The sequence below is a fragment of the Oreochromis niloticus genome, linkage group LG7 (genome assembly GCF_001858045.2).
Source record: "Oreochromis niloticus isolate F11D_XX linkage group LG7, O_niloticus_UMD_NMBU, whole genome shotgun sequence".
NCBI classification, from domain to species: Eukaryota; Metazoa; Chordata; class Actinopteri; order Cichliformes; family Cichlidae; genus Oreochromis; species Oreochromis niloticus.
The window spans coordinates 39,247,556-39,272,174 of record NC_031972.2 but is presented as its reverse complement, the minus strand read 5'-3'; the positions used below and the strand labels follow the sequence as shown (position 1 = coordinate 39,272,174).

Here is a 24,619-nt window from a genome sequence, read left to right as displayed (position 1 = left end):
TCAGAATGTCCTAAAAACTCCCTAAAAAGCCTTCAGTTGATCCAAAATGCTGCAGTGAGAGTACTGACAGGGACTAGAAAGAGAGAGCATATTTCTCTTATAATGGCTTCTCTTTATTGGCTCTCTTTTAAATCAAATTTAAAATCCTTCTCCTAGCATACAAGGTCATGTATAATCAGGCCTCATCTTATCTTAAAGACCTATTTGTGTTGTATGACACAAATAGAGCACTTCACTCAAAGAGTGTGGGCTTACTTATGATTCCTAGGACATTTAAAAGTAGAATGGGAGGCACAGCCTTCAGCTTTCAGGCACCACTTCTGTGGAACCAGCTTCCGCTTGGTTTCGAGAGACAGATACCCTCTCTACTTTTAAGATTAGGCTGAAGACATTCCTTTGTTACAAAGCTTATAATTAGGGCTATATACACATGAGGATCAGGTGACCTTCAATCCTTTCTTAGGTATGCTTCAATATACTTAGGTTTCTGGGGGCTTCCCATGATGCACTGAGTGTTTCTCCTTCTCTCACTCCTTCACTCACTGTGTGTTTATATATCACTCTGAATTTAATTATGCGTTATTACTAGGGATGGGTATCGAAACCCGGTTTTTGTTGAGAACTGGTTCCCACTGTTTCAATTCCTTGGAATTGTTTTGTCCATTTTTGCAAACGATTCCCTTATCGATTCCAGTCGCCCCGAAAGACGTCACCACGTTGCGGAGCGTCATTTACCTGGCAGGGCGCCTAAGCGGCTCAAACGCTCAAAAGTTTGGTTATACTTTACGAGAACGGATGACAACGGGGCAACTTGCAATACTTGCAAAGTAGATATTTCATTTAAAGGAGGAAACACTACGAATATGCAAAAGCATTTGCTCACAAAACACGCGATAACCTTAAATGAATGTCGTGTTTTTAATTCCACTCCGGACTCGTGAATCTCAACCCAGCAGCAGCGGTAACGTTTGCACGTCCTCTCCCATTAATGCGGCAGGTAAATAATCAACTAACAGTGCATATTATGTTAGCGCGATCTGCCTTATTACAAAACCTGCCATTACTGTGCGCTGCATTTAGGTGACCATGATGAGAGAGGCAGAGTCTGGCTGGCTCAGATGTTGGCAGTTCTCGCTGCAGTCTACCGGTAGCGTCTCCTTTCAGGCCAGGATAGACGAATGTCACCGAGCAGTGACTAAGTTTGTGGTCAAAGGCTTGCACCCATTTGCCACAGCAGATGCCTCCGATTTTCGCTAAGTGAATGTGTTTAATTGTAGGCAGGGACATTACTGGATATTCTTGTGTAATTGCTACAGAATAATTTATGTTATACTTTGTTATTGCTACAGAAGAATATTTATTTTATTATTTTACGTTTACAATTTTCCCCGGGGACCCTGTGACACCCCACTGAAGAGCTGTAGGCTGTGGATCTCTTAAGATCTCACTGTTGGGTTTGTAAGGACATGTTACTGCTAAATTTCTATCTTGTTCAAAGAGAACCTTGGCCTCCAGTAACACTGTGAGAAACCTTGGAGTCATTTTTGACCAGGACAGGTCCTTCAACGCACATATTAAACAAATATGTAAGACTGCTTTCTTCCATTTGCGCAACATCTCTAAAATTAGAAATATCCTGTCTCAGAGTGATGCTGAAAAACTAGTTCATGCATTTATTACTTCCAGGCTGGACTACTGTAATTCACTATTATCAGGAAGTCCTAAAAACTCGCTGAAAAGTCTTCAGCTAATCCAAAATGCTGCAGCAAGAGTCCTGACAGGGACTAGAAAGAGAGAGCATATTTCTCCTGTTTTGGCTTCCCTTCATTGGCTTCCTGTTAAATCCAGAATTGAATTCAAAATCCTGCTCCTCACATACAAGGTCTTAAATAATCAGGCCCCATCTTATCTTAATGACCTTGTAGTACCATATCACCCTATTAGAGCACTTCGCTCTTGCACTGCAGGCCTACTTGTTGTTCCTAGAGTATTTAAAAGTAGAATGGGAGGCAGAGCCTTTAGTTTTCAGGCCCCTCTTCTGTGGAACCAACTTCCAGTTTGGATTCGGGAGACAGACACTATCTCTACTTTCAAGATTTGTCACGGTTTGACATGGCAGACCGTGGGGATGTGGGGAATGGAGGACCCAGGCGCGGTGCTCTTAGTACAAGCAGTGCGTTTATTTACAGTGATGGAAAAACATGACAATAAATCCCGTGCTCTCCCGACTCCCGTGACGTGTCCTCTTCCCAGTGTTAGTGCTCCTGTCTCCGCTTCTCCGTGATGAGCACCCCGTGCTCGCTGCCCTCTCGTCTCTCGCTACTCCTGGGGACATAAGAGAGAGGCAGCTGTCAGACACACAATAATGCAGGAGACTCAAACTAAGAACTGGTCGAGAGACTAACGTGAAGCCACGCAATGATCCAGCGTCGGAGAGAGCTCCACCACACTCTCAAGTAGCTCCTCCGACTAGGCCTGATCAGCTGCAGGTGTGACATGGTCTTCAGGTGTGGCCAATCACCTGCCAGGGCCACACCCACACACACATATGCAGGGAGAACGAGGGACAGCAATACAAAATACATATATTATAATATTAGTCCAAAACTGCTCAGGGTCCCTGGGTCGCTCAGACCCAGGACCCTGACAAGATTAGGCTTAAAACTTTCCTTTTTGCTAAAGCATATAGTTAGGGCTGGACCAGGTGACCCTGAATCCTCCCTTAGTTATGCTGCAATAGACGTAGGCTGCCGGGGATTCCCATGATGCATTGAGTTTTTCCCTTCCAGTCACCTTTCTCACTCACTATGTGCTAATAGACCTCTCTGCATCGAATCATATCTGTTATTAATCTCTGTCTCTCTTCCACAGCATGTCTTTCATCCTGTTTTCCTTCTTTCACCCCAACCGGTCGCAGCAGATGGCCGCCCCTCCCTGAGCCTGGTTCTGCCGGAGGTTTCTTCCTGTTAAAAGGGAGTTTTTCCTTCCCACTGTCGCCAAAGTGCTTGCTCATAGGGGGTCATATGATTGTTGGGTTTTTCTCTGTATTTATTATTGTGCTATCTACTGTACAATATAAAGCGCCTTGAGGCGACTTTTGTTGTGATTTGGCGCTATATAAATAAAATTGAATTGAATTGAATTGAATAGAAGATATAAAACAGTTCTAAGCTAATCGACCTTAGTGTTCTCCTTTTTTAAAAATAAGAATCGATAAAGAATCGAATCGTTAAACAGAATCGAAAATGGAATCGGAATCGTGAAAATCTTATCAATACCCATCCCTAGTTATTATTCATCTCTGGCTTTCTTCCACAGCATGCCTTTTGTCTTGTCTCCCTCCCCTCACCCCCAACTGGTCGCAGCAGATGGCTGTCCCTCCCTGAGCCTGGTTCTGGTGGGGGTTTCTTCCTGTTAAAAGGGAGTTCTCCCTTCCCACTGTTGCCAAAGTGCTTGCTCATAGGCGGTTGTCTGATATTTGGGTTTTCTCTGTAGGGTCACCTTACAATATAAAACACCTCAAGGTGTACACTTGTATACACTTGGATACGTTGTCGATGGACAACGGCTTAGAGTTAAGATTATAATTAAGTTTGTATGTGTGTGTCATGATCTGTGTCATGTGCAGTGTTGGGCAAGTTACTTTGAAATAGTAATTCAATTATAGTTACTAGTTACTTCTTCAAAAAGTAACTGAGTTAGTAACTCAGTTACAATATTCTAAAAGTAATTAATTACTTGGAAAAGTAACTATTGCGTTACTTTAAAAAAAAACAAAGAACGTTTAACCCTCTGGCGTCCAGAGTATAATTGGCCATTTTTTTACTACTCTTGATTTTCCCTCCACATTTTACCTTTAAAAACTATTTACTTTGCCTTGTTTGGTATCATTCTTTTTAGCGCAACCCCACGTGCCTGAATTTACAGTTATGTTCTCATTTTGTCATACTGTATAACCAGAATTGATCTAAAATCAAACAAAAAACATAAAATCAGAGTAGAAAAAGTTATATTTTTAACTGTAACAACCATAAACATGTTTAATGAATCATATTTCATAACTTCAAATGCAAATATTAATTGTCAATTTTAAAATCCTATGCACAAGTTTTGCAAACAACGAAGTTATTTGCATCCATTTACCTTTTACCCTTTTTTTAAATAACCATTTCAAACTATTTACAGAACAATCAGCCGTTCTTCAATAAGATGCCACACAAATTATTTGTGCCACTCCAAAACATAATTTCTGTCCACTACAAAGGAGAACATCACAGCCTGATACCTGCAGGTCTGACAGCAGCAGGTGTATCACTCCTGTTTCTACCTGGAGACAGCAGTCGCCTCATTGTTCTGACACACAACACAAAACTATACACAACACTACACACTAACTACACAAGACAACACATTAACTACACACTCCAAACACGCTAAACGTCACAAATCTCAAAACTCGCTCTCTCTCTTTTCCTGCTCTCTCTCTCTCTCTCTCGCCGTCACTCCTAAAACTTTTTTTTTGTTTTGCTCATAAGCAGAGAGTGCTTGCTAGCGCTAACGTGGCGAAACTATTGAGGAAAAAACACCGGGTATATATTGTTTATCATGACTCTGGTTTTACGTGGCCTATCAACACAATTTATAAACTGGTATATATCACCTTGTTGCTTTGTCTTGAAGTGGTCATGTGATTGGCTTACCACGACTACTTTATTCTTCCTCAGTCAAACAGCAGCACTCATGCGATTGTTTTGCCCCCTTAGCTCCAGGTGTTGTGCTGGACAGTGCTCGTGATTAGCGTCCGCGGGAGCGCGCGCAGCTGCTTAAAGCTGTAGCGTCCAGAAGATGCGGTAAGCTGATCACAGCTTCAACCGTCTGTTTGTTGAAAAATAGTAACGGACCGCGTTTCCTTGTTAGTAACTGTAACGCCGTTGTAACGATAGGAATAGTAATTAGTTAGATTACTCGTTACTGAAAAACGTAACGCCGTTAGTAACGCCGTTACTTGTAACGCCGTTATTCCCATCACTGGTCATGTGTCATGCGCAGATTGTGTTGGAGAGAGGAATCAAATGCAGACGCGTAGAGACAGGATTGGACTTAACAAAAAGTGAGCCGTTTATTTAGGCTGGTGAAAAACCAAAGTAGACCTAAAAAAGGCAAAAGGAGACTCAGACTTTACTGAACTAGGCAAAACGAAATCTTCAGAATATAGAACATTAAACCTGGAACAAGGACAAGACACATGGAGGGAGGTGAACTGACGTTCCTGCTAAGGACAAAGGGGAACTGATACAGTATATATACACATGAGGATTATTAGGGAAAGTGGAGACACATGGCAACACAGGAGGGACAAATCATCATCAGACATGGAGACAGAGCAGAGAGACATGACAGGGATGACAGAGAGAGAGACATAAGAAGGATGAGAGACAGCGAGAGTGAGAGGGTGAGAGACATGACTGGGATAAGAGAGAGAGAGGGAGAGAGACATGACAGACCTGAGGGGACAACAAGGAACAAAACATAGAGACCAGACCAAGGGAACAAGAGCATAAACTGATAACCCAAAGTAACTTAAAACTAAACTACAGACCTCTAATAATATAGCAGTGAAAATACCAGGGATTACCAAACTCTACAATTTCTAGTCACAAGAACTAAAACAAGAAAACCCAGTATAATAAAATCCAGAAAATAGGTTCACTTCTCCAAATCAAAAAAGGAATTTAACAAGATTCAAAAGGTCCGAAACACAGAACATTGGGTCAACAACCTGATACAAATGTAGTTAAATTTCAAAGAGAAAGAAATCACAATAGCAAATGGTTTAATGATAGCATTTTAGTGAATCTGATTCCTTTTTTGCCCTCTTCATTTTAGCTGCAAGCTGTCAAATTCAGCTCACTGATCAGTAGAAGTATTAACAAAAGTCAGCTTTCTTCTTTCTCCCATCTCTCCTGTGCATTTTCTGCAACACGGTCTTTTCTTGGACCCAACCAAGTAGTGTTTGTGTGCAATCCTAGCTAGAATACAAGTGAAACCATGCAGCCCATCCAGCTCCAGCATGTGAGTTTTTTCATATTCACTGCCATTCTTTTTCTCAGCCCATTACCACATGGTTCAAGCCAAGCTATGTTGTCTCTTTGTTTCCCCTACGCTTGGATTGATCTGACATGGCCCCATCCCAGCAGCATAATGGCCATCAAGCTACATAGGAACTCAGTACAATCCTACTGGCTTAAACAATAGCAGCAACAATACCAACACATAATGACAATTCAAGCCAGACAGCTTTCACTGAACAATGGTGTAAGTTGCAGTGTGCTGTATGCCTCAGTGTGTGTGTGTGTTTTAGTAGATTTAAGCCCAGCAGGTTGTCCAGAGACCCTCGCTTCTTAGTGGTTCACTAAAGTCTCTATATTGTTTAATTACATCCCATCTCCTAATCACCTTGACAACCAAATGCATACACACACACACACACACACACACACACACACACACACGGATACCCAGAGCTCACTGTACAGCTCGCTATAGTTTGGCAGTGTACACAAAATGTGGACTAAATACAAAAGCAAAAAATTCCCTACTCGCTCTGTATTCTTCAGTCTCAGGTCCTCTATAAAAGGCCTGGGAGCTTGAGGGTAAGTATTTTGCTGTTCCTAGGATTGCACACTTCTCAACAGTGATCTTGGATGTTGCTCCTGGGATTTGATGGAGCCACATCCCAGTTTGGAGGTGACTGCTCCATGCGGTCAGATTACCATGGGGAACACTCATGTCTTGAGCTCCTTTCTCAGTCATTGGTTTTTCTCCATCTTCTCGTGTTCCTTTTATCTGGTGTTACTATAAATGGTATACCTACATCTATTACTATGACCATCTTCTTCTACTTGTCCAGCACTACTATGTCCAGTTAGTTAGCCATCACCAGTTTGTCCATCATTATCTGGAAGTCCCACAGGATCTTTGCTCGGCCATTTTCAACCACCCTACGGGGTGTGTCCCATTTTGACCTCAGGACTTCCAGACCATATTGGCACAGATGTTCCTGTACACTATGCCAAGCACTTGGTTATGATGTTAGATGTATGCCCTGCCTGCTGGCGTCTTGCACCCTGCTGTTATGTGCTGGATTGTCTCAGGGGCATCTTTGAAAAGCCTGCACTTGGGGTCGTCTCTGGTGTGGTAGACCCCACTCTCTATCGATCTTGTCCTCAGAGCTTGTTCCTGTGCTGCCAGTCCAGCTTTGTCCAGCCACTGGTGGGATTTCTCGGTATTGGCCACTTCTTCTATCTGCTGGTGGGAAATGCCATGCTCGAGCCTGTCCTTCCATGATGGTTTCTTTTTGTTGCTCCTCTTCTTCACTGGGTTTCTGTTGCCTAAGATATTCACTAAGCACACTATCAGATGTGGCCATCTTCCTGATGTACTCTTTGATCTTTGTTGTTTCCTCCTGGACAGTGGTTCTGACACTCACTAGTCCTCGGGCTCATTTCTTCTGTTTAGCGTAGTCTCAGGGTGGTGGATTTGGGGTGAAACCCTCCATGCATGATAAGGAACTTCCTTGTCTTGATGTCAGTGGCTTCTATTACTTCCTTCGGTCAACTGATTATCGCAGTAGGGTATCTGATCACCGGTAAGGATGACTGCTCGGATCTTGTCCTTCCCATTCAGCTGACACCTCAGGACATCCCTTACTCTCTGCAGGTATTTGGTGTTGGTGGCTTTCCTGGCAGCCTCTTCATAGTTCCCATTTATCTCTGAAATTCCCAGGTTTTTCCCAGGTACTTGTAGCTCAGTGTCTGCAATGTCACCTTCTGGTAGTGCTATCCACTCAGTTCTGACTACCATTATTTTCTTTATTACCATCTGATTACATTTCTCAAGTCTGAATGACATACTGATGACATTGGAGCCTAGTTGTATGGATTGGTCAGTCCTTCACTCCTGGCATACAGCATGATGTCATCCATGTAGACGGTTGCTGGTGGCTGACGATTGGCTATGGATACCAACTATGGAATGTGGCAGTCTTGTTAATGATCTCAGTGAAGGGGCATGTGTTGAACAGCGGTGGGGACAGAGTATTTCCTTAGTAAATCCCACACTTAATGATGACTTGCACTATTGGCTTGACATTGGCCTCCAGTGTTGCTCGCCACATCCCCATTAATTTCCAACTAAAGGTTGTTAGAGTCTTGTTGCAGTTGCACAGTTCTAGGCATTCCAGGATCCATGTGTGAGGCTTTTTGTCAATTCAGGCAGTGCACAGGTTGGTCAGTCTGGTCTCACAGTCTGGAGTGACCGGTCTATCAACCGTAAGCTGGTGTTTTGCCTCTCTGCGTTTCTGTATAAGCTCTTCTGAGCCCTGCTCATATATTGAACCATTTGCCTGTTGATCTTAGTTGCTATGATGCCGGACATGAGCTTCCATGAGGAACTGAAGCGGTTATTGGTTGGTAGTTAGATGGGACCGGACCCTTATGATGATCTTTGGGGATCAGGTCTGTCTGGCCTTCAACAAGTCATTACGGATGTGCCTCGTCTATTAGCAGCTGGTTCATTTGTGCTGCCTGACACTCATAGAGTGCAGTTAGTTTTTTTTAGCCAGTAGACATGACTCATGTCAGGGCCTGGTGCTGTCCAACTCTTCATACTGGAGACTCTTTTTTGAATGTCTGCCACTGTGATGGTTACTGCAGCCTGTTTAGGAACAGGTTTCTGTTTTGTATATACAGGTTTTGTGTATACAGGTTTTGTATATATACAACAGGTTTTGTATATATATATATATATATATGTATATGTATATATATGTATATGTATATATATTGTAATATTTAAAGAAATTAGGTCACTGCTGAACTGTATATAACCACCATCCTTAACATTGTATTAATTATCATTTCATCAAAGTGTTTATTGAAGCTGCTGGCATTATGTTATAATTTATATTATAGGGGTTATCATAATCAAATATTAACATGTTTATTACAGGTGCAGTTATAACTACTTTAAAATGATTGAGTTAAATATATATGTATCATAACTCATATGCTGAGTATATTGGTACAGTAAAATAGTAGCTGAGCAAAGGCCTGAATGTATTCAGCTTCTTGTGGTATTTGAGTTTGCTTAGTTACAGGTGACGGAAGGATGTCCAGTCCATGGTGACCTCAAAGGCCTTAGGTCATCACCATATTCGGAAGAGTATGCCACAAGGAGGAACCTCTATGTTGCATTTAATTCTTAAAATACATGAATGTTCTGTACATGCAAATTATGTGCTTGTAAACGCAAGAAGGGGCGTTACAATACCCTGATGTTATAAAAGCAATCTAGAGTGTATTTTGGGTAGAGATGTATAACTGTTTTGCAGTTTGCACCTCTCCACGCTGCGTGTATTCATTAAAATCAATTGTTTGAACGACCTTTTTCTGGACTATCATTGTTTTACTCTCATCCTCAATTTCGAACTCGTAACAATATGTATATATGTATATGTATATGTATATGTATATATATGTATATATATATATGTATATATGTATATATATATATATATATATATATATATATATATATATATATATATATGTATATATATATATATGTATATGTATATGTATATATGTATATGTATATATATTGTAATATTTAAAGAAATTAGGTCACTGCTGAACTGTATATAACCACCATCCTTAACATTGTATTAATTATCATTTCATCAAAGTGTTTATTGAAGCTGCTGGCATTATGTTATAATTTATATTATAGGGGTTATCATAATCAAATATTAACATGTTTATTACAGGTGCAGTTATAACTACTTTAAAATGATTGAGTTAAATATATATGTATCATAACTCATATGCTGAGTATATTGGTACAGTAAAATAGTAGCTGAGCAAAGGCCTGAATGTATTCAGCTTCTTGTGGTATTTGAGTTTGCTTAGTTACAGGTGACAGAAGGATGTCCAGTCCATGGTGACCTCAAAGGCCTTAGGTCATCACCATATTCGGAAGAGTATGCCACAAGGAGGAACCTCTATGTTGCATTTAATTCTTAAAATACATGAATGTTCTGTACATGCAAATTATGTGCTTGTAAACGCAAGAAGGGGCGTTACAATACCCTGATGTTATAAAAGCAATCTAGAGTGTATTTTGGGTAGAGATGTATAACTGTTTTGCAGTTTGCACCTCTCCACGCTGCGTGTATTCATTAAAATCAATTGTTTGAACGACCTTTTTCTGGACTATCATTGTTTTACTCTCATCCTCAATTTCGAACTCGTAACAATATGTATATATGTATATGTATATGTATATGTATATATATATATATTATATATATATATATATATATATATATATATATATATATATATATATGTATATATATATATATATGTATATGTATATGTATATATGTATATGTATATATATGTATATATATATATATATATATATATATATGTATATATATGTATATGTATATGTATACATGTATGTATGAGAGTAAGTCAGTACAGGGCTCATCTGGCATCTGGTCAACCATTTCATTCTACTTTAAAAGCTTTACTTTTATCAGTCGTTTTGAGGGGAAAGAGAAAAAATGAGAAGCACCCACTGTGGAGTGTATTGTCTTGAGCCTTTCTTCTTGTCTCTCTCCCTCTCTCGCTCTCTCTCTCTCTCTCATACACCCACACACACACGCACACACTCCACCCCCTCCATACATTGTCTTTTCGGATCAGTTAACAGGACAATTACTCTAGACATCTTTTCAGTATATTCTATTGTGTTTTTATCCTTGGTTTGGGAAATGTTTATGGAAAGGAAATATTTTTCTGTTTCTATGGTTATATTCACATTGTATAATTTAACACAGTGATCATACTGATTTAGATCTTCGGGGAAGATCAGTAAAATGCTTTATTCATATTGGAGTATTCAAGGCATGCCTTAAAGATTTTAAATTTTACATACTTGTTTTCTTGAAGGAACCATTTACCTTTTATAAAGAACATTACTTTATTTTCTAATTTTATTTGGTAAGCCTTCATCTGCAGCCAAAAGCTTAGTAAAAGCATAATAACTGTTTTTCTTGTCAACAAGGTATCTCTAGAAATATTTTTTTATCAAGAAAGAATGAGATACAGGGTGATCTTCTTGGTTTTGTTTATCAAAAGCTAGTTTTATGTTTTACTACATTTGGTTTCGTAAAAGTAAATATATGCTTCAGACCAATGGCTTTATCAATATTTACCCATAACAGCTGATTTCATTGTTAAGATAAGATAGAGCATATTACTGTTACAGTTAGATCACTCTAAAAACTATTAATTAATAGAAGATAATGGACAAAATCATTGATATATTGGTATTTTATATTTTGATTAAGAAAAGATTAAAAAAAGTAAACTGGGGTAATGATTTAGTCCTGGTACATCCTGTTGCATATCTAAAGCACTTGCCTTTGCTGTAGGTTTATGAAGGTGTGTTTTGTTTCGTTGCTAACAGACATACTTCTAGATTCAGTAGGTGGTACAAGGTTTTACAACACAATTGTCAAAACTACAGAGATTATATCGTCTTGATGCATTCTCAATCATCCAGGGAAGTAAATCTCCAAAAGTTGAATCTGTTCATCTGGACGTAGCGTTTTTTGGGAGAAACGTTTCGTCACTCATCCAAGTGACTTCTTCAGTCTCAGCTGACTGCATCAATACATGCATACAATCACTGACCAAAACCCACTGATCAAAGAACACTGATCAATGGCCATGAGTACCATTCACAGAGAGTTGGGGAATGGCTGCAATCACAGCATTGTAAGATGGCGAAAGATGCACCCTTACTCCATCTCTGAATCGAGGAGGGGGCCTAAGGGTACATCTTTCGCCATCTTACAATGCTGTGATTGCAGACATTCCCCAACTCTCTGTGAATGGTACTCATGGCCATTGATCAGTGTTCTTTGATCAGTGGGTTTTGGTCAGTGATTGTTGATCAATGGTCATGGGAATTTGCATAATTATGATTAAGGAACTGACCTCACAGCCCATTGTTCCTTCAGTGGGCTGGGTTCAGTCATTATGCAAATGTACTGTTTATAAGGTTTGGGGAAACTTGCAGTCAGCTGAGACTGAAGAAGTCACTTGGATGAGTGACGAAACGTTTCTCCCACAAAACGCTACGTCCAGATGAACAGATTCAACTTTTGGAGATACAGAGATTATAATTTGTCTGATTGCAATGAGCCCAACTGTTATTCTCTAAATGTTAGAGGTATAAATTGTTCTCTAACATTCAGCAGTAAATTATTCACTTGTAAATGCCCAGTGGAAGCACAGCACAGTACCATCCCCCCCTAGACGTGGAAGAGGTGTTGGGGGCTAGTAGTGGGGGATGAAGGCCAGATTCTTTGGGGGTACTCTGGGCCTTTCTCTGTTCTGTTGTCCATATTTGATTGTCATAATAACAGGCCTTTCAAGGACTTAAAAGACACTGACGCACTTGAGAGGTGTTGGAAGTGTCCTTCCTTCCCTGCAGTCACATGCAAATGCTCCAGAATGTGAAGGCTCATTGTCCAAAGTGCATGGAGAAGTCTGAAGTCAGACAATAAAGTTGTTTTATATTACAAGTGTTTCTAGTTCCTTAACCTCTTCTAAAGCTTGTCGGGCACTTTTTATCCAATTCTTTTAACAGACAACATAGCAGAAGGCTAGCGAAGCTGGTCATCACAGATCAGTCTCTGTTGTAGGAGGACTCGGTCTTGGTGACTCAATAGAATCTACAGGCGCTATTGTATGCAGTTTCCATAGTATGACCCTAAACTGGGCCACCCTGAGATAATGAGGTTAAAGGTCATACACACAGACAGAGTGAAACATCACTACATAGATTTCTGTCGCCTTTCCAAAAGCATCCACACCTAAAAAACAGTTCACTTGGGCTCAACATGTTCTCACTCTCAGTTCTTCACCCACAACCCCTTGGGGTGACATTTTACCACAGCCCCACTTTAGGGTCAGTTTTCAGCATGCAGAGTACTACAACTGAGATTTGCAACTGCATTTGCTAGAGACAGGAAACTGAACAATGATATAGTTCTTTTATATAGAACAAAGGGTGGTGGTAACATAGGTCAGTCACAGGACACAGGACTGAGGTTGGTGTTCTATGTGCGACTGTTCTTTTATGATGTAGTTGCCTTATTATTGCATTTTTGTTGTGTGCGTAACATATAAGTTTGTTGTTATTTGTTTAGGCTTAGGAAATTATGATGGCTTGGCTTAAAACACACCCTTTGATAACATTAACAACAAGAAATTCAAGTACATCAGTGAATGACCCTCCCGGCCTGCCTCACCCAAACGGCTTGTCAAGGCCAGGTGTGCCAACTTTCCTCCCACACAAGCTGATTATCTTGTTTACAGAGCGGTAAGAGACACAATAGTACTTCCACTCTAAAAAGAAAGTATAGAGTCAGGGAAGTCCAGATCCTACACATTTGTAAAGCTGACACTTTGAACACTGGACAAGTAGTAGTGTTCCACTGATTTACAAAAAACAATGTCACAGTCAGTGGATGTTAGTTCATAAAGTATTATCTGAAGTGGTGGAATCATATTGAGGTCACAGAGGAGTGTCACATCATCTGTGAGGTTATAAAGCAAAACTAAGTGTGTAAACCACTTTCTGAAGTCCAACATCATCACATGACATACATTTTCATTTGATGAGGCTTTGGGCTGAAAACATTCCTTTTTGCTAAAGTATATAGTTTGGGCTGGATCAGGGGACCCTGAATCCTCCCTTAGTTATGCTGCAATACGCATAGGCTGCTGGGAGATTCCCATGATGCATTTAGTGTTTCTTCTTCAGTCACCTTTCTCACTCGCTATGTGTTTATGAACCTCTCTGCATTGAATAATACTTGTTACTAATCTCTGGCTCTCTTTCACAGCATGTCTTTTGTCCTGTCTTCCTCCCCTCACCCCAACCGGTCGCAGCAGATGGCCGCTCCTCCCGCAGCCTGGTTCTGCTGGAAGTTATTTTTCTGTTAAAAGGGAGTTTTTCCTTCCCTATGTCGCCAAAGCGCTTGCTCTCTGTATTTATTATTGTAGGCTATACCTTACAATATAAAGCACCTTGAGGTGACTGTTGTTGTGAATTGGCGCTGTATAAATAAAATTGAATGGAATTGGAAAAAAAGATACCTAATTGGCTCCAACTGTCATGCAATTATTGATTTAAACAAATCCTAACACTAAATTTGAAGAACATTTGTAGAGCATTTGAACGGTTGTCAGATAGCCAGGCAGAGATTCCTTGATTTATTAGTGACATACAGCGGGTACAATAAGTATTGAATATGTTACCAATTTTGAATATATTTCTGAAGGTGCTATTGACATAAAATTCCCCCAGTTGTCAGTAACAATCCGTAACTCAGGAGGTACAGCAGGTCATGTACTATACACTATATTGACCTTTTTTTTTCTTTTTACTATATACTATATTTACACACACACACACACACATACATATATATATATATTATAAAACAAATCCCTTCTCGCCCCTCTTTATCCTTCAAGCTGGAGTCACTTGCCTAGCTTGGGAGTCACTGCACCTAGGGCTCCAATTACCACTGGGACCACTGTTACCTTCACACACACATACACACACACACACACACACACACATACAGATACTTTATATATATATAAATATATGTGTATTCGTATCGTATGTAATGGTGGGCCAAGTTTTTGTCTCAGTCCAGTCCTGTAAGAAAGTCCCACGAATGTTAACACTATACATTTTACTCTAGTATATGATTTACATTTTGACCCAGAAATGGAAAAACGCTTAAAAGAGTGGATGAATAGATGCATCGCTGGATAGACTGATGGACAATGCTGCTTAACATTTTGTAAATTTTCTTTAAAATGAATAAAAAAAATTATTTTCCATTTTTCCATTCCGCTTCTGTCTTTAGACATATTGTTAGTACACACACTCTCTCACTCTCTCTCTCTCTCTCCGCGTGTTTATGTTGAGAGCAAAGTTACCCAAGTTAAGCGCAAAGCAGTCATGTTTGTCAGAGTGCATTTCCGTGAGTAAAGCAACAGACTACTGACGTGATCTTCAACAGGAAAGGACCGTTACTGCTGTCTTATTGTGAAGTGTACACTCGGAAGTGTACGTTGTCTCGCGTTGTTTGACGCCGAACAATGTGCCAGTAAAAGGGCGCAGCAGGACAGGGATGTAGTCTGCCGGTGGAGAAAGCCTTGCTGTTCTGGTTTGTCCTGTAGTTCTGTGTTTTCCAACAAAAGGAAGTAACTTTTAAACCGTCGAAAAGGTATAAGCTAACTTGGTAGAGGAAATCAAAAGGTGAAGTTATTTACATATTTCATTCCAACAGGTAACTGAAATTTATATACAAACATGAATAAACTGGAGCATTTGGACGGTTTTGTGAACAAAGTATGTAGCGGCTAATAATTTTGTGCTGTTAGCTAAGTAGTTAGCTTTAGTCGATCACTTCAGTGACTTAAAAAGTACAGACCCACAGTGCTACGGACGCAATAAGGCATGGAGCCTCAGCTGTGGTGCTGCGAGGGGGATGGGCCTCCTATACCGAGAGCCTACCGAGACTCCAACCTGTTGACTGACCGGGTCCTGCACGCTCTGCTGCGGGTAGAAGATATGTATCTCCCCGCTCCTAACTACTTTAAATGTGTCCAGAGAGAGATATCTCCGTACATGAGGAGGATAGTCGCTGCTTGGATGTTAGAGGTGAGTTGAGCCGATACACGTTAACCGCATTCACAGAACTCAGAATTCCTCTGCTCTGCAACTTTCCATTAAAGTTTGTGTTTTTGTTGCGTGTCACGTGGCCTCGATTATCGATACCTAATTTCCACGCGGTAACAAGCTTATTTCACTTGATAGACATTTTTTTCTATCCCACAGAGTGTGTGCGATAGGTTTTATATACAGTTCAGTGACGAGAAAGCTTAAAACTATTTTAGTGGCGAGTTGCCAGTCCTGCGGCCACGCGCTGCCTTTGTGTTGGGCTTCGCGGAGAACCTCGGTCTGTTTGTCCGGTAATGTTCATTAACACCGACCCACCGTTTGTTGCATTTCCTTGGCTTATGCTCAGAGTTGAATGCGAGGTTGTGTTTGTTTTTGTCATCTTGAGCTTGTCCTGTTAGTGCATGTTGTTCAGCCATTGTTTTTGTCATCACAGGCTAATATCACTAAAAGATGTGGTGGGGTAACATTTTTCTCCTGTCATAACATTTTTATTTATTTTTTTTGTAAATTTTTCGAATATTGCCATTATTACTGTTAAAAAAAGGATCATTCTATGTTTTGGGGGGTACTTTGACCGAATTTTAGCCAAGACGCAGAAATGGCGACCAGAGGACGCTGCAGGCATTGGCTGTGGGATGATTGTCTGTCAGTCTTCATACATTCAACATTATCAATTTGTTGGGGTTTTTTGTTTGTTTTTTGTTTTGTTTTTTCTTATGACCTTGGTCAAAAACAATTCCTACCTCTTAAACATGTGAAATACATGTGTCTTAGTACTTATGAAATGTTTTAAACACAATCTGTTAACTGCTTTTAAAATGAATCAGGATCTCATCACTGCATCAAGGGTTCTCGATACCTTTATGACCATTTTGCGTGCATGATAATGAGAATTATGAGTAACTGTAATGAGATGCTCTTGGCTAATGACCTAAAATGCTAGTATGGTACGCAACCTTTAATTCTGCTTCATGCTAAAGCTTTAAAATGTATTTATAATTATAAAAAATGTTGTTCTATTTTAAGAAGTATTGAGTGTAATCCAATTTCGGTAATGATAATAGGGAGTGTAAGAGACAGAAGATTCAGTAAGATTAACAAGAATATCACAAATCGAGAGAAGAGCGAGCAGCTGACCTTGTGTCTGTTTTGAATCTTCTATCTGAGGAGATGCATTGTGGTACTGCTCATCAGTTTGCTTTTTATGAGCAGGTGAAATCGCAGTATGGTAATGAGAAACATTTAGTGTGGACAAGGTAATTTTCAATAAATGTAAATATTTTCTTTTGTTAAATATCATATATATATATATATATATATATATATATATATATATATATATATATATATATATATATATATATATATATATATATATATATATATATATATTAATATTAAGAATAATTATAGACATGTCTATATTAAATAGACTTATAGACATATCTTGGCAATTTTATTTTATATGATAAGGAATTTTTATGACATTAACAAAGTTAGTAGAAAAATGGATCCAGATGCATATTGATAATGAGAATTCACTTAGAATTCTGGTTAAATTATTGTGAAATTGTGTTAAAATTATGACAAAATTAATTAATCCCGTCAGCCTCTTTCAGGCTTTACATAAAATATCTTAGTTTATATTACTAAATTATTGTTTTTGAAAAATATGACCTGGACATATTGTAGATGGCGCTGTGGAGCCAGTTTGCAGTGTTCCATCACAACGACCTTAAGACCTGAAAGCCTTCATCGTATTGACAGTTAGAATGTGTTCAAGCCGGAGCCTTATCACACATGAGAAGTTTGGTACGGATTGGATAATGTATGTGTCAACGAGAGCAAATGAAATTTTCATGGCACATGATCGAAATTAGCCATGGTGACATGGACGCCCCCTGCAACGAACACTCAAAAGCTCTACAGTTTAATACGGCCAAAATCTGTAGTTTAGCCTGACCAAATATGAAGTTGATCTAATAAATCCCTAGGAAGAATTCACAAAATTACAACGCCTGGAAATGTTAAAATTGCTATTCTCGGTTCAAAATGGCAGACTTCCTGCTGAGTTTGGGTCAGGGGGTCCCCTCAGACTTTTATTTGTTTTTTGGTCCGTCTTGGCATGTTACGTATGTAACAAATTTCGTTCATGTGTCCGTAATACTTCAAAATAACCTGCATAGATGGCGCTGTAGAATTAGTTCAAAACCTCCAAAGCCATAAAATACTTGTGCAAAACTTCATAAGTTTTTGAGCATGTTAAAGCCCTCAAAAAAACAATTCTTTTGCCCGAATAATAATAACAAATGTCGCAGATACATTAGGGCCTTTGCACTTTAGTGCTTGGGCCCTGATTAAACACTTTGACAATCCTGGCTGTAAAATACATTTTGTTTGTACTGAAAAAGTTTTAAAGATGTTTCAAGAGGAAAATATACTCGTTGAATTTAAAGTAGCAGTGTCTAGAGTTATTTTGTGTTAAATCTATTAATCTAAGTAACTGCAAGTTTCTATAATCCAATAATTTTTTTTACCACTCGAAAAAACTGTACTGTGCAGTCAAAGACTTAAAACAGTATGTTACAAAACACTAGAGCATGTAAAGTATCAGAATCATTTGTAACTCTGAATTCCTTAAAGCTTTATACACTGAGAATTAAAATAGTGACACTTGCTGATAGAGATACAGGTACTGTATATAAAAGCCATTAAATGTAAAACCTCAATGATAGCATTTAGCCTGCAGTCCCCCCCCCCCGGTCCTTTTTTTTGTTTGTTTTTTTAACCAAAAGGGGCCATATTTGAACAAGAAGGCAGATGCACCTTCATTATCGAGTTGCCTCAATGACTTACATACATATCTGCTAATAAGATATTAGAAATTCACTCCCACAGAGTGAAGCATAAATGTGTATTTTATGAAATATTACTATATCATTTGTTTGATAGTTACAGTAAAATGCCCCAAAAGCCTAAAACAGCTAAAACACTACTTAGACGTCCAGTTCAGTGACTCCTAGCAAATGGCTGTCCGCTACCACTGCCTGTGTTGGGACATCTGTTAAAGTATCAGGTTGTAAACATGTGTTTTTAATGCTGTAAAGTTGGGCACTTTTACACAGGCCCAAATGGGGACTGGGTTCCTTTTGGGGCAAGACTCAAGTGACCATTATTATGCATCTAAGTTGACTATATTTTTCCCCCAAAGGTTATTGCTTGGATACATTTATATCTCACATTTCCAATTTTGAATCTGCTTTTTTTTTCAGTCTCTGGTAACATTTATAGGGGGTTTTCTCTGGGACTTAAACTAATATAACATTTTTACATACAACAAGATAGTATTTAATGGTAGTATTCACTGACTGTTTCTACAGGTGTGCGAGGAGCAGAAATGTGAGGAGGAGGTTTTCCCCTTAGCTATGAACTACATGGATCGCATCTTATCAGTGGAACCCACGAAGAAGAACCATCTGCAGTTGTTGGGAGCTGCCTGCATGTTCCTGGCATCTAAACTAAAGGAGACAATCCCACTGACTGCAGAGAAACTCTGCATCTACACTGATAATTCAGTCACACCTTCTCAGTTGCTGGTATGGCATTCTGAAGTAAACTATTTCATTAAAGTGCTCTCTCTGTTTTGAAGCTAAGATTCTGAGGACTTTTTTTTTTTTTCTTCATGTAACATCCATCCTGCAGGGATGTCTGTCTCAAAACAAGATATCTCAGTAGCTAATGGCCAGATGCTGTAGAATGTATAGTCCCCAGAGAATGACTTTTAATAGCTCTAGTAACCTCCTAACATTTTCCACCTTGCATTAAAAGCTTTAATTTCACTATTTTTCCACCAACATATGAGGTCTTTTATCTCTAAATATCAGGACAGTTATTGTAGGGTCTCATTGTCCCATGAGAGTATTTCCTTAATCATTTCAGTTACCCCTTTTCTTACAGTGTTACTTTTAAGCCCCAAATCTCCCAAAAGTGACCATAAGATATCTGTTAATCCCTCCGTCTGTCTGTGTTAAATCCCACTTTGAACCTGGCCTTCTGTCCATTTTTGTTTTCACCCACTCACAGCAGATGGAGCTGCTGGTTTTGAATAAGCTGAAGTGGGACCTGGCTTCACCCACCCCTCTTGACTTCATCGACCACTTCCTGTCTCAGCTGCCTGTCAACAAAGAGAACAAGTCGATACTGAGGAAGCACGCTCAGACCTTTGTTGCACTGTGTGCCACAGGTATGCATGAGGCTACATCACATGCGTCACTGTCTTTATATATATATTGTGGTTGAAATTTCTCTTTAGCAGAGTGTGGTAATAAGACTGACTCACTGGGTTAGTACATGCCAACAAATAACTGATGTACTTTTAAACACCCAACTTCATAGTTTTCTCTACTAAATTGCATAACAATTCACTTATTCCTAATTGCACATATTTGTTGCATAAATAGACAATGGATCCATTGGTGTCTGACTACTATAATGTGCAGTGCTTTGGAGCACAAATCAAGTTGCAGTCTCCATCCATAGAGCTAATGAATGGTAGATGCCAGACCAGCTCAACCCTACTATCTGACTCAACCTTCCCTGGTGAAACTGTTGTGCCGTGGTTCGCACTGTCACCTCACAAAAGGTTTTATGGTTTTAACCCTGGCTTGGGCCTTTAGGTTATTTTGTGAGTCTGAAATGAGGTAGATAAAGACCTGAAAATGTAGAGAGTGGCTAGATGGTTAAAAACAGGTATGGCATTGTTTGAGAGAGGGCATAAAAGGAGGAGCTGCTTCCATGTATGTAATGTGGGAAGGCCAAAGCAGCTAGTTTGTGTCGAAAGAAAGAAGAAAAAATGTGTAGAAAGGCATCAGCTGAACTGTTAAATGATGATTTGTGGGACTGGGGTCAGCTGATCTGCTGTGATTATGGCTTGTCTGCTTTAACTAGTCCTGTACGCAGTCTTTGGGTTTTCCTAAACCTTTAAAGCCCCTATTACTTCATCTTTTCATTTCTTTATTTATTTCACACATGGTTCAACAGTGTTACATTTCCTACATACAGATCCTCCTTCCCATTAATATAACACTGCACCGATGGGTGAAAAGGAGCAGGAAGAACAGTAAATTCTTGTTAGCACCTGCCCCCTATCTGCAATCTAATTATTCTTACAAGAGGGCGCCAACAACCCAAAAAACCCTCTAACATGTATCTTTATGTAACAATGCAAAACTAAACAACAAATCAGTATAATCAGCAATATACAGCACTACTAAATGGCAATGAAAATTTTTCCTTCCACATTTAGCCCAAATTACTTTCATTTTCTTCATATTGATTTATCCTTTTAAGTATGTAACACATTTTAAAACTGTGCATATTTATACAACTCTCGAGATTATCTTGAAGAGAATTCCATATTCTTATACCCTTAACTGTTGGACACATTTGCCTTTGTGTGGTCTTAGCAAACTGATGCTTAAAGTCAAACTTCCTTCTACTGTCCCCACTTCTTGAACACAATACAAACAAACTTTGTAACTTAAGAGGTAATGTATTATTTCTTGCCTTGAACATGAATAATAATGTCTGTAATTTCACTAAGTCTTCAAATTTCAACAATTTCGATTTTATAAACAGATTATTTGTATGTTCTCTATAACAAGTATAGAGGATTTATATAAGTCGCATATGTATTCCCCCACACTTCAGCACAATAACTGAGATAGGGGAAAATTAGTGAGAAATATAAAATACGCATTGCCTTATAATCTTGTATATCTCTGACATTACCCAGAATATAAATATTTTTAACCATCTTTTTTCTAACATGTTCAATATGAGATTTCCATTTTAATTTATCATCCAATACTACCCCCAAAAAACAGAGTTCAGTTACTCAATCTTAATTTCTTGCTTTTATTAATGCATCTTCATATATGAAACATATTGGCATCAATGCATGCTCCTGTTTAACACAGAACAGAAATTCTCCTCAAGCATCTGTTTCTTTGTGATTTTGAATGTTTTGTTTGTTTTTAATCCTCATTTAAAAACTAGCAAATTTACATTAAATTCCTTTATGATTCTCTCCAGATGTCAAATTCATAGCCAGCCCCCCATCCATGGTGGCAGCAGGCAGCATGGTGGCAGCAGTAGAGGGCTTACAGATGAGAATGGTGGGTAACGCCATGATGTCTCAAAAACTGACAGAACAGCTGGCTCAGACCATCAAAAGTGACCCGGTGGGTACATCTGTTCACAGCATGACTGGTACACATTACATTCACTCAGTCACATTAGAGGAAAGATGTTAGCAGAACGAGTGTGTAATTAGTCCTGCTCCGCAATAATACTGTTTTTTTTTTTTGTTTTGTTTTGTTTTGGTTTTTTTACTGAAAAAGAGCAGAACTGAATTTAACAGGGTGTCGAAGAGAGGGAGAAGGATCCTGAGGAATGAATAGATGCTATTAGAAAACAATGTTTGTCAAAATGCAGCTATTAATGGGACTGTGTTGGACTGTTTATAATACCTTCAGGTTAGTTAACTTATCCGGTATTTCCAGTCTAATGAATCCCTCTTCAAACACAATAGAAATGGTCATGAGATGAGTCCATACACGGAGTCATCTCATTCCATTTACTGATATCAACAGTAAAGTTTCGTGTTAGTCTATTTAGTTTTATTTATATAACGCCAATTCACAACAATAGCTGCCTCAAGGCAATTAATATTGGAAGGGTTTTTTTTTTTTTTTAAATGGCATCTTGGACCACAAGTGTTTGATGTGAGTGATGCAGTAAATAACGATCAGGTTGGGTTCTCTTTACTGGGAAATGTGGCTGCTTCTCCATCGGCCCGTCACAGCAGCTGCACCGTCACTTGCAGTGCAACCCTGCACATAACATTTGTTCAAAGATGCCCTCACAGCAAAGTTTTCTAACTGCAGGATATGAGACAGCAGCCCTGGTGCATTTCTAAGTTTAAGTTTTCAGACACTGCTCTCATTTACACACAGTAAACAGTATCGCACATGGATGACCCACACTCTTCTACACATCGTCAGCTGTTGCATATAGATTTGAATCTCCAAACTAAGGAGCTTGGAAAGAAAGTGACTGGAGTCCTGTCGCTTTCTTTGCAGGCTCCTTAGCAATCATCCAGGTCATGGTAGTCTGTGTTTCTATGTAGGTTCTCAGTCTTCGATCACTGTTTATTGTGACTGTAAGCCTAAGCTGAGACCATATCTTTTTAAATTATGTATTACTTTATAAATTATATATAAATTACTCTGAACTCTCACTTTTCAGGATTGTTTGAGAGCATGTCAGGAACAGATCGAGTCTTTGCTGGAAACTAGCCTCAGACAGGCACAGCAGCAGCACTCATTTGCCATGGAAACTAAGAAAATGGGAGAGGACCACTCAGCGACGCCCACAGATGTACGAGACATTAACATCTGAGCTCTAGCAGTAACGTTGCTGGATGAAGAAACAGAAGCAGATGAATTTGATGATCGTATAAGACTCATAAAAATACACACGTCATGGAGCATTCATAAGTAACTGGACTCAACAGTCTGTCACAGCTGTTCATGTGAAGTCAGTATGAACTGTGGCAACAACCGTAGCGAGATTCTCAGCAGACGGCGTTATTTGCAAAACTGGAATTATGCTAATGCAGATGAAAAGGCTGAAAAAGTAATGTGTTACATACAGTGTGTTGATGAATGCAGGCAGGTAGGTGTTCAACCGGGGTGAATATTTCCCTTTAAGACCTGCTCATGTAAGCACTGAGTAAATTCAAGATGGATCCACAAAGGCCTGCAGGGCCTTTTTGAACCTGCACCTCCTGGCAAAGTAAAGAATTTGAGCTTCAGGGGCTAACACTAATTATTTCTTTTAAACAGCTGTGAAGCTCAAATGTATCCAAATTTTAAGAAAAACACATCAAGGCACCTCTGTAAATCAGTCTGTTTATATAAATGAAACATCCTTTTAAATATGTGTGGAAATTATTTTTCATGGCTTTTTTTTTCCTGACTGTTTCCATTTCAAATTACAATATTTCCTTCACATTACATGTTATTTATTAAGGTCTTTTACTGCATTATACAGTAATTTGATGTCATGAGTCTCTCTTGTTGAATTCAGTAGGTGAATTTAGAGAGGTTGTCTAAATGTGAGTGTATTTTAAGTAGAATAATATGAGAAATGACTTGGACATTCAGGTTTTAAACGTAAGGTCTGATAAATTCATACAAATAATAATCCTGAATAAGATGTAATACGAGTTTATTACAGGGCAGTCCTTTGATGGACACCTAAGTGGTAAATACCAGTAGTTTACAATATGATCTTTAGTTATTTGCTTTAACATATGACGAATGAAGTTATTGTTCAGCTTTAATTCCATGTGAACACTGATTTTCTTGAGTCAAGGCCTAAAATGCCCCCATTGTATTTGGCTAATAAAATATACTATATGTACCGTAAAATGATCTCATGACTTGGTGCAAAATTGGTGTTGATTTTGTACCTCTGGTTTACCAATATAGATGGCTAACTCCACTAATGTTATAATGTGATGCTGAATGCACGACACACTAACAATTCCATGCTGGTGCTCTAAAGCCAAAGGATGAGCAAAGTCCCAGGGATTTTTATTTTAGGGTTGTTGTTTTTTTTCTATGTTTTGGGGGAGGAGGGCAGGGGTGATTTCACAGCATCATTCTAATAAACCTGTCTGTTCTTCTACAGAAATGTAGAAAGGTAC

At 39.0% G+C, this 24,619-nt stretch overlaps 1 protein-coding gene and 1 long non-coding RNA gene across 3 annotated transcripts; one reads left to right on the top strand and one right to left on the bottom strand.

The window, feature by feature from the left end:
- Positions 1 to 2,159: 2,159 nt before the first annotated feature.
- LOC109203047 (uncharacterized) lies at positions 2,160 to 4,756 on the bottom strand. Its single transcript, XR_002063013.2, has 3 exons — positions 4,701 to 4,756; positions 2,406 to 2,521; positions 2,160 to 2,325 (listed from the first exon to the last, which is right to left on the bottom strand). It is a non-coding gene; the product is annotated as an uncharacterized LOC109203047 (long non-coding RNA).
- A 10,447-nt stretch (positions 4,757 to 15,203) lies between these two features.
- On the top strand, positions 15,204 to 24,349 carry LOC100691373 (G1/S-specific cyclin-D1). 2 transcript variants are annotated; one of them, XM_003449184.5, is made up of 6 exons: positions 15,204 to 15,451; positions 15,594 to 15,825; positions 19,227 to 19,442; positions 19,930 to 20,089; positions 21,940 to 22,088; positions 23,155 to 24,349. In XM_003449184.5, the coding sequence occupies exons 2-6, from the start codon at positions 15,622 to 15,624 to the stop codon at positions 23,305 to 23,307; spliced, it is 882 nt and encodes a 293-aa protein (XP_003449232.1). In that variant the 5' UTR covers positions 15,204 to 15,451; positions 15,594 to 15,621; the 3' UTR covers positions 23,308 to 24,349. The 2 variants fall into 2 exon arrangements, with proteins under 2 accessions (XP_003449232.1, XP_013129225.1); XM_013273771.3 differs by having other exon boundaries at positions 15,205 to 15,825.
- The last annotated feature ends 270 nt before the right edge of the window (positions 24,350 to 24,619 follow it).

Bases quoted from the DNA above. Each gene is read 5' to 3' on its own strand.
- LOC100691373 (XM_003449184.5), top strand. From the start codon at position 15,622: ATGGAGCCTCAGCTGTGGTGCTGCGAGGGGGATGGGCCTCCTATACCG. The intron at 19,443-19,929 runs GTATGGCATTCT...ACCCACTCACAG, and splicing joins TCACACCTTCTCAGTTGCTG to CAGATGGAGCTGCTGGTTTT. The intron at 20,090-21,939 runs GTATGCATGAGG...GATTCTCTCCAG, and splicing joins TGTTGCACTGTGTGCCACAG to ATGTCAAATTCATAGCCAGC.